Source organism: Rhineura floridana, chromosome 19 (genome assembly GCF_030035675.1).
Source record: "Rhineura floridana isolate rRhiFlo1 chromosome 19, rRhiFlo1.hap2, whole genome shotgun sequence".
Lineage (NCBI taxonomy): Eukaryota > Metazoa > Chordata > Lepidosauria > Squamata > Rhineuridae > Rhineura > Rhineura floridana.
Genome location: NC_084498.1, coordinates 23827955 through 23844333, shown reverse-complemented (window position 1 = coordinate 23844333; position 16379 = coordinate 23827955). Strand labels below are relative to the sequence as shown.

Here is a 16379-nt window from a genome sequence, read left to right as displayed (position 1 = left end):
CATCTTCTGCCACAAAACAAGATTATTTGTCTCACTGTCCGTTGTAGTAACTTACATAATTCTGCCTCGTTCCTTTCAATGCAAAGGAAACACAATGCAAGCGGGTGTGTGTGTGTGTAATCTATTACATATTGTTTACAGATGGAAAGCAGCGACAGCAGCAAATACTGCTCATATTCACTGGATTGACATGGGACAGATAAGTGAACATCAGCAATTTCTGCTCCCATTTCTGTTTCTGTCAGTACTCTCCCTAGTCAGGACATAACAAAACTGTTGTGTTTGGGAGAAGGGGCAGAGGACTGGGTGCAGATAGATAATTTCAGCAATAATTACACATTTTGGAGGAGGTGATGGTAGCGAGTTAGTTTATTGACTTTATTAATCACTTATCACAACAGACAGTCCTGAAGTGATTTACAAGAATAAAATACAGCAGAAGACGTGCACTGTATTAATATAAACAGAGTGCAAACATTCAATAATTGGTGCTGCCCAAATAATAATAATAATAAACTTTAATTTATAGGCCGCCTATCTGGCCAATGGCCACTCTAGGCGGCTTACAGTAAAATATGATAAAATACAATAAATAAGATATAGTCAATACATTACATACAAGTTCAGTATAATAAATTATCAGCATTTCAATACAAGGCTAATTTACCCTAGAAGTCTCAGAGGTTGTAAAGGCCTGGTTAAAGAGCCAAGTCTTCAGGCCCCGGCGAAATATTTCTAGGGAAGGAGCATGTCGAAGATCTATTGGGAGGGAGTTCCAGATCGAGGGGGCCGCCACAGAGAAAGCTCTCTCCCGAGTCTTCACCAACCTAGCCACTTTAGTTGGCGGGACTGAGAGCAGGTCCTGTGTGGCAGATCTCGTAGGGCAGCACAATTTATGACGGTGGAGGCGCTCCGTCAGATATACTGGGCCCAAACCGTATAGAGCTTTAAAGGTTAATACCAACACCTTGAATTGAGCCCGGAAAATAACTGGAAGCCAGTGGAGATTGTAAAGCATTGGAGTAATATGCCCAGGAAAACAAAAGCAACTTTACCTGGCGCTGAAAAGATAACAAAGTTGGCATTCGGTGAGTCTCTCTGGGGCAGAGCATTCCATAGAAGTAGAATTGTAGACTGCACCACTTTAGACTATGAACAGGGATGGTGTCATATTTTTGAATAATCCCTCATGTAAGAAGCTCTCTAGGTATAGTAAACTAGCCTATTGGAGAGATGGCTGTATTAAGCCGGTGATTTTCAACTTGCACGGAGGGGTTTTTTTCCCTACAACAGGGCATTCAAAAACGTGTCATACACACATACTTATAAAATGGTATGATCCAGAACTGTATCATCAAACTGGAGGAAAGTTCCAAATGGGGAGCCACTAGGCTTAAATTACTGGAGGGTAATATTTTGGTTGAATATTAGGAGAAACTGCTTAATGGTAAGACTGGTTCAATAGAACCAGTTATCTGGGGATGGGTGGGCTCTCCTTGCCAGAGGTCTTCAAACACACACTGGATTGCCATCTGTTGGGGATGCTCAAGGTCAGGATTCTCTGCACTGAACAGGGTTGACGTAGATCAGGAGTGGGGAACCTTTAGCCCTCCAGATGTTACTGAACTGCAACTCCCATCTTCCCTAGCCACTGGCCATGCTTGCTGGGGCTGATGAGAGAGTAGTTCAGCAACATCTGAAGGTTATACACCCCTGAGCTAGATAGTATACAAGGCCTCCTCCAACTCTTAAGACCCTCCCTCGTTCTTCGTAATGTTCATAATGTGTAGACCACAGTTCTATAGCTGGGGCAAGGATAGTTAAGATTCTACAGTAAAATACTTCCAGAGTTTGCCCTGAGGTCACAAATTCTGCAGTCCAAATAAATTCTACAAAAACTAGTTTGCATAAACACCACTTTTTATGCCACGTATTTGTTTTAGTATCTTAAAACTGCAAGCCACCTTGGGTGCCTTGACAGACAGGTGGATGATAATGATGAAGATTTACCCTCCCTTCATCCTGTGATCCCAAGGCAGGTCACAGCAATTTAAAATACATGAAAGACAGCTTAAAAACAAATTATGATAACAAGAGTAGGGAGGGCCTAAAAATATACATCTCAGGTGTCAAAGGCCAGGGTAAAGAGATGCTTCTTCAACATTTGCCTTCAGCATTGTATAGTGAAGGTGCCAGGCTCATGTCTTCGGGGTGGGAGTTCCACCACTTAAGGGCTGCCACAGCAAATGCCCTCTCCTGGGCCACCCCCGCCAGCAGCTTTTGACAAAATGCCCCATGATATTTTGGTTAGCAAGCTAGCTGAATGTGGGCTGGATGGAACAACTATCAGGTGGATCCACAGTTGGGTACTGAATCATACTCAGAGAGTGCTTATCAATGGTTCCTTCTCAGAGTGCGGGGAGGTAACAAACGGGGTATTGCGGGGGTCAGTCCTGGACCCAGTGCTCTTCAACATTTATATTAATGACTTGGATGAGGAGCTACAGGGAATGCTTATCAAATTTGCAGATGATACAAAATTGGGAGGGGGGATAGCTAATATCCTGGAGGACAGAAACAAAATCCAAAGGGGTCTTGATAGACTGGAGCACTGGGCTGAAAACAACAGACTGAAATTTAACAGGGATAAGTGCAAAGTTCTACACCTAGGAATAAGAAATCAAATGCAAAGTTAGAAGATGGGGGGTGCTTGGCTCAGCAATACTACATGCGAGAAGGATCTTGGGATTGTTGTTGATCACAAACTGCATATGAGCCAACAGTGAAATGTGGCTGCAAAAAAGGCAAACGCTATTTTAGGCTGCATCAACAGAAGTATAGTTTCCAAATCACATGAAGTATTAGTTCCCTTCTATTCAGCAATGGATAGGCCTCATCTTGAGTGCTACATCCAATTCTGGACACCGCACTATCAGAAGAATGCAGACAAACTGGAACAGGTTCAGAGGAGGGCAACAGGGATGATCAGGGGACTGGAAACAAAGCCCTATGAGGAGAGACTGAAAGAATTAGACATGTTTAGCCTTAAGAAGAGAAGATTGAGGAGAGATATGATAGCACTCTTCAAGTACTTGAAAGGTTGCCACACAGAGGAGGGCCAGGATCTCTTCTCGGTTGTCCCAGAGTGCAGGACACAGAATAATGAATTCAAGTTACAAGAAGTCAGATTTCAACTGAACATCAGGAAAAACCTCCTAACTGTTAGAGCAGTGCGACAATAGAGCCAGTGACCCAGGGAGGTGGTGGGCTCTCCTACACTGGAGGCATTCAAGAGGCAGCTGGACAGCCAACTGTCAGATGTGCTTTAATTTGGATTCCTGCATTGAGCAGGGGGGTGGGCTTGATGGCCTTAGAGGCACTTTCTAGCTCTACGATTCTATGATTGTAGAAGTTTCTGAGTGTGGTGCGACTACCATGAGGGCTCCCTCTGCTTATCTTAACACCTAAGAGGGTCTGTAAAGAAGGTGGCAGCCTTTCAAAGATACAAATGCAACAAAAAAGACAAATTGTTGAATGAATGATTCACTCTGTTGCAGCACAGAGTTGAACCCAATTCTGTTATTGGGAGGAAGGACAGGAAAAGTGGAGAGACTCATGGGTCAGACTGGTGTTGGGTGTGCTTAGTTAATGGACACAGTTGTGTTCTAGTGACTACAAATAGCCATGTAGCAGCACAAAGGATATGAGAGAAGCAAGAAGGCACAGCTGAAAACTTTGGCAAGGTGTCAACAATGCCTCTTTCTCTTCCTCTTTCATTCAGGCAAAGGCAGTGGCAGCAGATGAAAAGAAATTCCAGCAGCAGATTATGGCTCAGCAGAAGAGAGATCTGACCAATTTCTTGGAAAGTCAGAAGAAGCAATACAAGATTTGCAAGGAAAAGATTAAAGAGGCAAGCAGAGATGGTCCTGATTTTATTCTGGTCAAATAAAAAGCCAGGCCCTTGGGTAGTAATGCTAAATCTGAGGCCATTTCATTTATTTGCTTATAATATCATAGGGCAGGACTTTGCTGATAAGTTTCCCCAATAACCTGATGGTTAGTTTACACTTTTGAGCTCCTCCTAAAGGCTTAGGCTGAACAGCGCATTCAATTAAGTAACAGGAAAGCAAAATGCCATACATTTTAAATAACCCGTCCTTCTTAAGCCAAGTCATATGAGCTAGGATTTTGGTGAATCCATAGAGGAAAGGAATTTCATCTCTACAGAGCAGCGGTGATTTCCTTTGAGTTGTCAACTTCAAGCATGGATGATGGTAGAATTTTATATGCTCCATTAAAAAAAAACCACATACATTTAAGGCAATTCAAATTCTGCAACAACAACAAAATTAAATTTTGTTACATTTATTTGTGGGGGGTGGACTTGGATGCAGCCTATTGGCCTCTTCCTGAGCTCAGGCTTCAAACCGGAAGACATTCCAGCCTTTCAAAAAGATTCTAGTTCTCCAAAAGGGGGTGGAGCCTTGGGGAGGTGGGCTGGAGGCAGAGGCCCAAAAGAGCTTTGTTTCATTTCCAACCCTTTCCAGATCATGTTGCTCACTATGAGCTCTCCATGGTGCTGAAACAGTCTCCCTGTCTTGCTGCCTTGCCCTATGGGCTCCTCCATAGGATAGGGGGAGACTGCAAAGAAGGGAGCATTAAACATCCCTCTGGATCTCTCTCTCTCTCTTCCAGATGCACACTCACACAGCTGATTGGAGCTTAAAGCTCAGCAGCAGGCAAGAGGGAGTATGTCCCACTGCCAAGCTCCCTGTGCAGGAAGAGAGCGATCTCTTCCTCCATGAGCAGCTCACTTCATTTCTGTGCTGGGCAGTGAGAAGGAGAAGCTGTTTCTCAGCATGCAGCAGAAAAGCTAGGTGAGCTGCCCATAGAGGAAAATAGTGTTCCCTTCCTCTGTGGACCGCTCACTGCATTTCCCCGCTGCTTTTTGAGAAAGGGGTGGGACCCTTTCTCAGTATGGAAGCCGAGGAAGCTGGGTGTGTATGTGTAAATGGGATGTATAGGAATGGAGTGTTGGTTTATGCTGCCCCCCAATGGTATGCATTACCCAACCACTTCCCCCAAGGGAATGCAGTCTTCGGGGGGGGGGGGAGATTCCCACCCTTGCTATATGAGATATGCAAATTAAGCAAATGTGCAGAATATCTCTTATTTCTGCCTAATTTATTCTTCTTCTGGTACTAATTAAGAGGTGCAAGGACCTATACAGAGCACTGAAGTCTTTCTGGCTTCTGAGATTTCACAAATAGTGTCCATATACTTTCAAGTATATCCTTGCAATCATGAGGGCTAGCATCTTTTCTTAACAAAAAATGATTGCCTAGGAAGAAGCTAAGATGGAAATAAAAATGCACTGAGGTTGTGGTAGTGGGTAAATCTAAAATGGCTGCCTCTGATTGCTTGCACTTCAGCAGCTGACGCCAAAATCCTGACCAGGCTGGGCAAATATTAAAAAAGCAGGAGGTGAAAGGAGGCAAGGTTAAAAAAAAGTCATGTTCACACTCTCTCTCTTTTCTTTGGAGTTCCTGGATGCTTTGTATAAACTGATTAACTCCCAGCAGAGGCATCTTGAGGAGTAATGGGCTTAAATTCTTTTGGAAGGGGATTCAAAGAAGTGCCCTGTGTTTATTGTTACGCCCATACATGTGGTAGAAAGGGGACATCACATGTTAGTTTGTTTTTTCTCCCGCCCTTTCGAGAAAGCAGGCTGCTTGCAACAAACGAGTTTGATTCTTAGCCTTTCCCCTGTTACACATATAGGAGATGAATGAGGATCACAGCACACCGAAGAAGGAGAAGCAAGAGAGGATTTCCAAACACAAAGAGAACCTGCAGCACACACAGGCTGAAGAGGAGGCTCATCTTCTCAGCCAGCAGAGACTGTACTATGACAAAAACTGCCGTTTCTTCAAGCGAAAATCCATGATCAGGAGGCACGAGCTGGAACAGCAGAACATTCGAGAGGTACCGCCATTTATTCTTCTGTTCTCTCTTCCCCTCCCCCCCAAAAAAATATATGGAGGGGACACACAGGGTGCATACAGACAGCTACTCACATCTGGTAACTTACCATGCTGTGCACGTGACCTCTTGGTAAGCCTGTTGTCTTCGTTGCCCTCCTTTTCATAAAGTTGACCTAATGGCTATAGTGCAAAAAAAATGCATATGCGCGTTTGCAATTTTTGTACAAAAATGTGATAAGAATGGAATTTAACCTTATCATAAATACAAATATTAAAAACAAGGATACAAACTTATGAAAGCTTAGACACCTCTCGATTAGATTACTGTAATGCGCTCTACGTGGGGTTACCCTTGAAAACGGTCCGGAAACTACAACTTATACAAAACACGGCGGCTCGACTACTTACGAATAGTCGCCGCCGAGATCACATCACACCAGTGTTATTCGATCTACACTGGCTTCCAGTTGTTTTCCGGGCCCAATTCAAGGTGTTGGTATTAACCTTTAAATCCCTATACGGTCTCGGCCCAGTTTATCTAAAGGAGTGCCTTCAACGCCACCAACTATGCCGCCCGACAAGATCAGCCACACAGGGCCTTCTCTCAATCCCGCTGACAAAAACAGCTAGATTGGCGGGAACTAGAGAGAGGGCTTTCTCAGTGGCGGCCCCCACCCTTTGGAACTCCCTCCCACAAGATCTACGGCACGCCTCTTCCCTAAATGTATTCCGTAAAGCCTTAAAGACCTGGCTCTTTCAACAGGCCTTTGGGATTTCCGGGGAGGGTTAACTTTTATGATTGAAATGCCTCCTACCCTGCACTAGTATTGTTATCGCCCCTGTATTGTTGTACTGTTCATATATTGTATTATTGTATTTTACTGTATGGCGTTTTAACTGTTTACATGTACGTCGCCTAGAGTGGCCATCGGTCAGATAGGCGACACATAAATTAAATTTTTTAATTATTATTATTATTATTATTATTATTATTATTATTATTATTATTATTATTATTATTATTATTATTATTATTATTATTATTACAATACAACCTGTTCAATTTTAAAACTTCAGATTGCTGTATCCATGAACTATAAAATAGTAACAGTAATTACATATCAACAACATGTATAAAGGCATCAGTGCAATCAAGAGAATAATCAGTATTCTTCAGTGAAGTTCTATGAACATGCTCAAGTGCCAATGGCATTTTGGCCTGTTCAGTCTTCCTCAGTAGCATATATTTTTGTACAGAAGTTCCTTGTGCATGCCTTCAACGTCTCAAGATATCACACTTCCTGATAACAAGGTGAATAATCAATACCTTCAATTAGTATTTAAATGTGGGACCCAATAAATATGTGGCTCCTGTGAACTCATGCAGAAAGGTCTGTATTGTCTTGCCAGTGGTGAATCTTACAACACCCATGCACCCAGGTTGTATTATCTGGGCCAGAATTATTTTTTTTTGCCATATTAATTATATCCGAAAGCTGAAGGCTAAGGAGTACAGCAAAACTGGGTTACACCAGATTCAGCACAAGTGGTTTTCGGAGGAAATACAACTCTACACGTCTGTGTTTCAGAAATGAAACTTTTCAGTTAGCAATAGAGCACATACTTTGCATGCAGAATGCCCCAAATTGAACCCCAAACATGTCCAGGTAGGGCTGGGAAAGATTCTCTGCCTGAGACCGTGGACAGCCTCTGCCAATCAGTGCAAACAAATACTGCCCTAGAGGGGCCAGTGGCCTGACTCGGTATAAGGCAGCTTCCTTTGTTCATCTCTGTTCAGCATGTAAAAACTTCAGTTATTCTGTAACAGCTCCTAGGAGGAGCCACAGTTACATGCTTGGATAAGGATTGTGGCTCTCTGCCAGGGTATAAGTATAGATAGTTGGGAACAGTATCTTTGGACCTCAGTTTATGGAGAATGTGGTTACAATTTGCATCCCTCCCCCTGTCCCTTTCTGAGGATGGCAGGTCTTGAATAAATTCTCTCGTCCACATGGACTGTGCCCCTGTGCTTGCAGGCTTCTTTTCCCCGTCACTTTTTGTCATTTTCCATGAAGCTTGAACTCTGGGAAGTTTGGGGTGAGTGCCTCTTGCCCAGAAGAACGTTAGGGTTTTTTTTATCAAAACATGTAATCCACTTTCATTTCTGATTAAGAAGTCAGTCGTCTGCACTGAATTATCATCTTAAACATGCAGTGTTTTGAGTCTGTATGCCTGATGTATTCTGGATTTGCATCTAGCATCCCAACTAACTTGTCACTTCTTAACTATTTAGTTAGTTACGTGCTGTATATCTTGGGAAGCCGACTTCACGCTATTGCCAGCATACACTGGGTCATAAAATTCTGCAAGTTTAGGTAGTGCTGTACAATAATTTTAAGTGGCACTAATGTATTGTGCCAGAATGTGAAAATGTGATTTTATGTTCTAGGGCAGCCTTTCCCAACCAGTGTGCCTCCAGATGTTGGACCACAACTCCCATCTTTCCTGACCATTGGCAATGCTGGCTGAGGCTGATGGGAGTTGTGGTCCAACAACATCTGAAAGGCACACTGGTTGAAAAAGGCTGTTCTAGGGACATGGACATTGTTTGCTTCTTTTCTACATTCTCTGACACACAATGAAGTTCTCTCAATTTAAAACAAGCTTGCATATGTTTCGCTACCAAATGTTAGAATAATAGGAGCCATGCTGTATGTACTCCACAATTCCATTTCCACAGAAGCAAAGCAATAGTGTAAAATATGGATTCAGAGTTCACCGTTCCTGAGTGTCTCATCTTTTACTTAAAAAGAAGCAGCAAGGCACTGCAAATATATGCCTGGAAGCATGTAGTGGCATCTCAGAAGCGTGAAAGTTGATTAAATAAGATTACTCATGTTGCAGGGTGTGTGTGTGTGAAATATCAGTGTCCTTCAAAGCCGTTTCCTCTTCAGCATGATGATGAGAATTATGCAAAAATGCAAATTATACCATGCAAAATCAATTATTTTCTTAGTTTGCCTATTTTTTCTAGTGTTTCTTGGTGCACAACTTTAAGATAGATAGATGTATATTGCCAGCACGCAACCCCTAGAATGAGATATTTTTGCATATTTGAGCTTAAAGGACCCTGCTTTAAGAGAGCCTACTGAATATTTTAGCATCTTAATGGACAACACTTTACAAATGGGAACCTGTGGCAGTGATCTGGGACCCAGTTGTGGTGGTTGTTCTCCCCCTCCCCCCCCCCCCGTCTCTCAGTCTTTGGTTCAGCAGCAGCAAAATAACCACATGGAAACTTTGTTGTGACACTTGCTGAGGATAAGATCCAGAGCAGTCAGTTGGTGCCAGCAGTTGCTTTTGCTCTTTTCTACAAGGAATATTTTCATAGGATTGTCAAAGTGACCACATGGACTGGTGGCAGCTGGTGACTGCATATTAGTGGAATCTGCTCTGGGTTTTAGTCTGAACTTTCGAGGAGCTGTCGGAGGTGCTGAAGCAATGCCTACCTGATCTACACCTGACATCATATTAACATCATCATCATCCAGTGGTGACTGTCAGTGGGGCACTGGAAGCACCTTGAACAGCTTCTTGAAAGTTCAGACTAAAATCCAGAGCGGATTCCTCTGACATGGAGCCCACTGTCAGGGGCAGAATTACTAGAGCTGTTAGTTGTCAGGACCTTCAGGTGATTTGGCTATTCAATGCAATTGACTAAGTGTGACGATGGCACATCTAGCCATTTGGATTCCTTCAAAGGAAATGAACTGAAGGTACAGGCTGGAAACACCCACCTTTTGCATTTGGACTTGAATCATTGGAAGTTTTTTGGGCTTTGCATGATAAATTTGGGCAAGGAATGAAAACAAGGATGGAGTGTGCGTTGAGCACTCACCACAAGGGTTAAAACTTGGTTAGTTGTCATCCCGAGGACACGATTTTCCAGAGAACTGAGAAGCAGGCTAAAGATGTGGCTGGGTGAGGGCCAGATAGTGTCCTGAAGGGCTGCATTTGGCCTCCACCTCAGATTCCCCACTCCTGCCTTAGAGAGGCTGATGGATTAAAGGTCAAGGAGTGGGAATATGAGGGAGAAGAGAGGAATGCTCTTATGGATGTGTGTTAAAACACACACATGTGAACAAGGGACACATTGGTTCTAGAACGTCCCAACGATAAACACTTGATACTGTTTGCTTTTGCGTAAATGGAAAGCTGGCCATAGATGGGTCTGTAAGCAAAAATAATGGTGTAGAGAGGAGATGATGATGATGATGATGATGATGATGATAAAATTTTATTTTTGAGTCGCCTATCTGTCCAGGTTAACCGACACTCTAGGCGACGTACAACAATATAAAACATAATATACATATCAAAACAACAATCATAATCAATTTAAAACAACCTTCAGTTAAAACATTATAAAACTAATCCACCTCATCTTGTAGGCCCGCCTGAATAGCCAGGTCTTTAAGGCTCGGCGAAAACTTATCAGGGAGGGAGCATGTCGGAGATCAAAAGGAAGGGAATTCCAGAGGGTGGGGGCCACAATCGAGAATGCCCTCTCTCTGGTCCGCACCAGCCTAGCTGTTTTAACCGATGGGACCGAGAGAAGGTCTTGTGAGGCTGATCTTGTCAGGCGGCATAATTGGTGATTCTGGAGGCGTTCCTTCAGATAGACTGGGCCGAAACCGTATAGGGTTTTAAAGGTCAACACCAACACCCTGAATTGGGCCCGGTAGACAACTGGTAGTTGAAGGCATCTCCATCATTCTAATAAAACAGCTTCATTTATGGGAGTTCATCAGTTTCATTTAAAATGATTCTTCCCCATGCTACATCAACCACATTTGTAGAAAAGAAGCCAGGCCTAGTTTTCTCCAGTGGAAAGTTTCCCAGGTTACAAGTTACAGATCTCCTAGCTATAAAACTGAGCTCATGTCACTTATGGTTGCCACCTGCTGGCCAGTTTGCAGAAGTATATATCAGAAAAGATTTCTTGGCATTGTAAAGACAATGAGAAGGCTTGCTTTGAAACTCTTTTTAGATTCCCCCCAATGAAGCATGTCTTAAGTAAGTTCAGCTGAGGCAATTACTGTACTTATTCACACAATCTGCAATAAACATGGAGTTTACTTTTACAATCTGTACTGATAGCTACTGGTTCAGATGGCTTTTTTAAAGGATTAGACACATTCATGGGGGAGAAGCAGGCCATGATAGCCAAATGGAACAAACAGCAAGGGAAAGCCAGCAACTTCATGGCCTGTTTGTGAATTCCCCAAGGCATTGGTCTGAGTGCTACTGGAAACAAAACACAGGACTAGATGGACCTTGGTCCAATCCAGCAAAGCATGTCTTAAGCCAGGGGGATGCTCTCAAGAGCGCTGTAATAGACACCAGGATAGGGTATTGCCATTTTTCTATGCATGAGAAATTGGGATTTGCTACCTTGCTTGGGATCGCACCTCACCCGTTTTCCTTACACTGTGCAGGAGCTAAACAAGAAGAGAACCCAGAAAGAGATGGAGCACGCCATGCTAATCCGGCACGACGAGTCGACGCGTGAGCTAGAATACAGGCAGCTGCACACGCTGCAGAAGCTACGTATGGACTTGATCCGGCTGCAGCACCAGACGGAGCTTGAGAATCAGCTGGAATACAACAAGCGGCGGGAGCGGGAGCTGCACAGGAAGCATGTGATGGAACTGCGGCAGCAGCCCAAAAATCTGAAGGTAGTAAATAGACAGGGGTTACATCTAGCTGGAAATAAGATAGCCGTGTAAATTAGGCCACCTGACCTTAGTCATTCTGCATTTTTAATTTCATATGTGTATGGCATGGGTACAGCTAGTATAGCACAGTGGGGAGGAGAGCCTGGCTGGGAGGCCAGACCTGGGAGTTCAAATCCCCGCTCATGTCTCCTGGGCATCAAGGGCCAGCTAAAGATCACCCCCACAGCGAGTGGCTTAGGGGTTACATGCCCTGCCACCTGTGCAGCCGTGGGCAAGCTGCATAGTCCCAAGGAGCCCAGTTGCCCCCCAGCTGGCAGTTGCAGACAAGGAAGGAGCTGGCTTGTGCAGCTGTGGCAAGCTGAGCAGGCCCTAGCCAGATGGGGAGGATTAGCCTCAGAGGGAGGCAATGGGAAACCCCCTCTGAATACCACTTACCATGAAAACCCTATTCATAGGGTAGCCATAAGTCGGGATCGAAGGCAGTCCCATTTCCATGGCATGGGTCAAATCCCATAATCCCTGACCATTGGCCATGCTGGCTGGGCCTAGAGCTGGTGGGAGTTGGAGTCCAACAACATCTGGAGGGCTACAGGTTCCCCATCCCTGATGTATGGGTCTGCTTACACATTCATTCCATATGTTTATATATTTGTTCACCACAGAACAACTACCTGCGTCAATAGCTCAAGAATCGTTAGAGATATCATTTACAACTATCTTCCATGGGACTCAGTAACCAGTCTTCTCTATGGGAAAGGGGGAAGCAGATAATTCTCTCACCCCCAAAAATTTTCAAATAGCTGCAATTATGAGGCATGGGTTGGAAAGACAATAGTTCTATGGAGAAAGTGGCTTAGAAGATGCATAATTGTCTTGACCATGATTTGTCCATTACAGGAATGTTACATTTTCTTCATTGTAAAGCTTTTGCATGAATACTGTGCAGTTCTTAGTGTTTGAAATCATGTATAGGTATAGATTTATATATAGATAAATATATTTAAAAGGTAACATGTAATTTCATCCTGAGTCGTTGCCTTTCACCGTAGGCCATGGAAATGCAGATCAAGAAGCAGTTCCAGGACACTTGCAAAGTGCAAACCAAGCAGTATAAAGCACTCAAGAACCACCAGCTGGAAGTGACTCCAAAGAGTGAGCACAAAACTATTCTGAAGGGCCTGAAGGACGAGCAGACAAGAAAGCTTGCCATCCTGGCTGAGCAGTACGAGCAGAGCATCAATGAAATGATGGCATCGCAAGCGGTGAGGGCGAGTCTTGGCTTCAGAGCCTAACCATGTTCTTTCTTTAAAGAAAACAGGGCCCTTCTGAAAAGTCCCCCAACAAACAAACAAATGCTTCTGTATTGGCATGCATTAATGGGTTTGGTGGTTGGGATAGTGAGGAAAGCACCTTTTGGCTGTGCTAATGTGATGCCTTGGGATGTTCACAAACATTCTAAGTGCTGGGAGAATGAAGCAGCCATCGAGGAATGTTTATAGACAGGTTGCGAGCCGGTGTAGCATAATGGGCTAAGATACTGAGCTGCAAATCAGGAAGTCCCCAGGTTGAATCTTAGCTCTGCCATGAACTCGCTTTGTGATCTTAGGTAGGCCACACTCTCTCAGCCCCATCTCCCTATTTGCAGCAATAATAATACTGACTTGCTTTATGCAGCTGTTGTAAGGATTGCCACTAACTAGTGCATGGGATGCACTTTGAATACTTGGAAGAACTGTACAAATGTAAAATGTAGTTAAGTGAGAGGTCAGTTTGTTTCACAATAAAATCTAGCACAGGCTGTATAGAGGCAGGAGGAGCTGAGTAAGCAGGATGGCCAAAGGAAAAGGGGAAGGAGGCTGGGAACTGAGGAAAGGAGGGACCAGTTGAAATGCAGGTGAGTTGGGCGAGTTTGAAACCTCACACAAGATGGAAGGAAGGAGAAGCAAAGGGTATGTACATGAAGAAACAGCAGTGCTACGTATCAAAGGAGGCAGGATGAGGCAGAACTGACTATGCCAGCGGTGGGGAGCCTGTGGCCCTTCAGATTTTGTTGGACTCCAACTCCCATGAGCCCCAGCCAGCATGACCAAAAGGTGGCACTGATGGGAGCTGTAGTCCAACAACACAACTGAGGGCCACAGATTCCCCATCTGTGACCGATGTGGAGGGAGGAAAAGAAAGGGACTTCTGGCGGGGGGGGATGGTGGTGTTGAAGAAAGTAGAGGCTAAGAGAGGCAGCTTGGGTACACATTTCATTCAGAGGAACAGAAGGGAGTTGTGAACAGTTGGCAGAAGGGAGCTCTGGAGTCTCGAGGCAGTGGAGCAACACAGCTTGTACTGCTTTGTGTTGCAGTGCACACTGCTGCCCGTTTAGATTTCCTCTGTGTTTTGCATTTCCTTCCTTTATGGGCATCTGCATTTGTCCTTATCACTGGCCTTCACTTTGCCCTTAACCGGTTTTCTCGGTTCCTTTCTCCCCCCACCCCGATTTCCACTGTGTATTTGCTGCCCTGCGGCAGTTCCACAGGTTTGATTAGAAAGCTCCCTTAACTTGCCAAATGTTTTCCAGCTGCGGCTAGACGAGGCTCAGGAAGCGGAATGCCAGGCCCTGCGGTTGCAGCTTCAGCAAGAGATGGAGCTGCTCAATGCCTATCAGAGCAAAATCAAGATGCAGACGGAAGCACAGCATGAGCGGGAACTCCAGAAGCTGGAGCAGAGGGTGTCGTTACGCAGGGCACATCTTGAGCAAAAGGTATGGCCTGGGGAGGGGAGGCTGGGCTATTGCCAGAAGCCAGCAAGGTGGCGGGGAAGAGCTGGTGGGGAGCTATGCAGAGTGTCCAAATGTATCCCACGCTATGCAGTTAACCCTCTGGAGGATGATCATCCGTGAATTTATCTAGTCCTCCTTTAAAGCCATCCCAAGTTCCTAATGCTGGTGGTAAAAAAAGTATCCATGCAAGATTGGGCTTGAGTACTTCATAATGGGCATTTAACAGCTGAAGCAAGGAAGAAGCTTCCCCTCCCAGATTGTTGCTGTTGTCACGATGTGGGAGAAGAATCTACCAAACTGACAAGCTAATTGGCATCTTCAGCCCTTTTCATTCTGTATGAATGGTGTGAGTAAAAAGTTACTGAACTCCAGTGTTCATTTTTGGGTAGGGACAGACAGGTAGGGTAGATTCCTGATCAGATGCCCCATGAACGTCACTGAATGCTGGCGACAGAAAAGGAATAGTATTGCTGATGCTTATTCATCATTTATTGGCATGCATCAGGGAATCGGATTTCCTGACTAGTATGTGCGTGGCACTGTGTGGTTGCCGGAGGTGAATGGAAGTGTCTTCTAATGGAAGGTCCACAGTATTAAGATTGCCACTAATGGTTACCCCATATGGAGTAGTTGCAGATGTGCTCCACTTGCAGCACAGAGCCATAGAAGAATAAACATAGCAAATTTGTTGTGTATATGCCATGATTTCCCTGGAATTCATTAGGCACGAGCATCTCTGGTCACACACTCACACAAAAAGAACTCTGGGGCGCTTCATTAGAACCAATTGTAGTGTTTGCTCTCATGTATGCTCCCACCAGGAGCTTTGTTGTATTCAGCTAATTTCGGCTGCCACTTATGCAGAGCAAGATATAATTCTTCTATTAGGAAAGCAATTAATTATTGGGTGGATGGATGGATGTGTCCCATAAAGTGGTTGTCCACAGCCACAATGGATGCTGTGTTGATAGGAGAGGGTGTGTCTCTTCCAGAGCAGATTGTGCTTCAGTTCGTAGCTTATAAAACAAGAAATGCCAGGTCACGCTTATCTAGAAGCCCCTTGTGACCAGAGCCAGGGCCAGTACAGTCCCAGGAGTATGAAGCTTTCATTACAGTTGAGAGGGCTCCACTCAGCCCAAATTTGTTCCTTCATGTAAAGGTGGAATTGGAAAAAACATGTTCCCAAACTCTTATTGGCTAAGATAACAGTAATATGAGAAGCATGGCCTTTTAGGTGGTGACCCTACATTTACGGGATTCCCTCCCATGTAATGTGGGTGTGGCTATTATTACAGGCTTTTCAAAGAGACTCTGAAAACCCACTTCTTCCAAGTTGCTTTCTTTTAATGCAGACATGGGGAATCTGTGGCCTTCCGGAGGATATTGGACTCCCATCAGCCCAAACCAAGATGGCCAATGGACAGGGGTGATGGGTGTTAAAGTCCAGCAACATCTGGAGGGCCACTAGATTCCCCGTTGCTGTCTTGGAGGATTAGTGCCAAACCCAAATATTTTTATATAAAAAGATTTTTTTAAAAAATATGTTTTATTTTTAAAATGTTTTAAGATGTTTGGTTTTTGCAATTCTAAAGATTTGGGGGGGGGGCTTTGTTCTTTGCCACCCTGGGCTCCTTCTGGGAGGAAGAGCAGGATAGAAGTTTAAAAATAAATAAATAAATTTATAATAATAATAATAATAAATTTAATTTCTTCGTCGCCTATCTGGCCAATGGCCACTCTAGGCGACTTACAAAATTGTTAAAATACAATTGATAAATACAGTAATACAATATAAAAACAACACATCTGCAGCAACAATATTAAAACTGGGCAGGAGGCATTTCAGTTATAACAATTAACCCTCCCCAGATACCCCGAAGGCCTGCT

At 44.1% G+C, this 16379-nt stretch overlaps 1 protein-coding gene across 7 annotated transcripts in view; it reads left to right on the top strand.

Annotated features, from left to right (window-relative positions):
• The window catches only part of TAOK3 (TAO kinase 3), a 108816-nt gene that overhangs the window by 90988 nt on the left and 1449 nt on the right, over positions 1-16379 (top strand). For all 7 annotated transcript variants that reach the window (XM_061602530.1, XM_061602527.1, XM_061602528.1 and 4 more), the window contains 5 exons: positions 3782-3910; positions 5782-5985; positions 11483-11722; positions 12772-12984; positions 14292-14474. In XM_061602530.1, coding sequence (XP_061458514.1) covers positions 3782-3910; positions 5782-5985; positions 11483-11722; positions 12772-12984; positions 14292-14474 — 969 coding nt within the window. The remainder of the gene's footprint in view (positions 1-3781; positions 3911-5781; positions 5986-11482; positions 11723-12771; positions 12985-14291; positions 14475-16379) is intronic.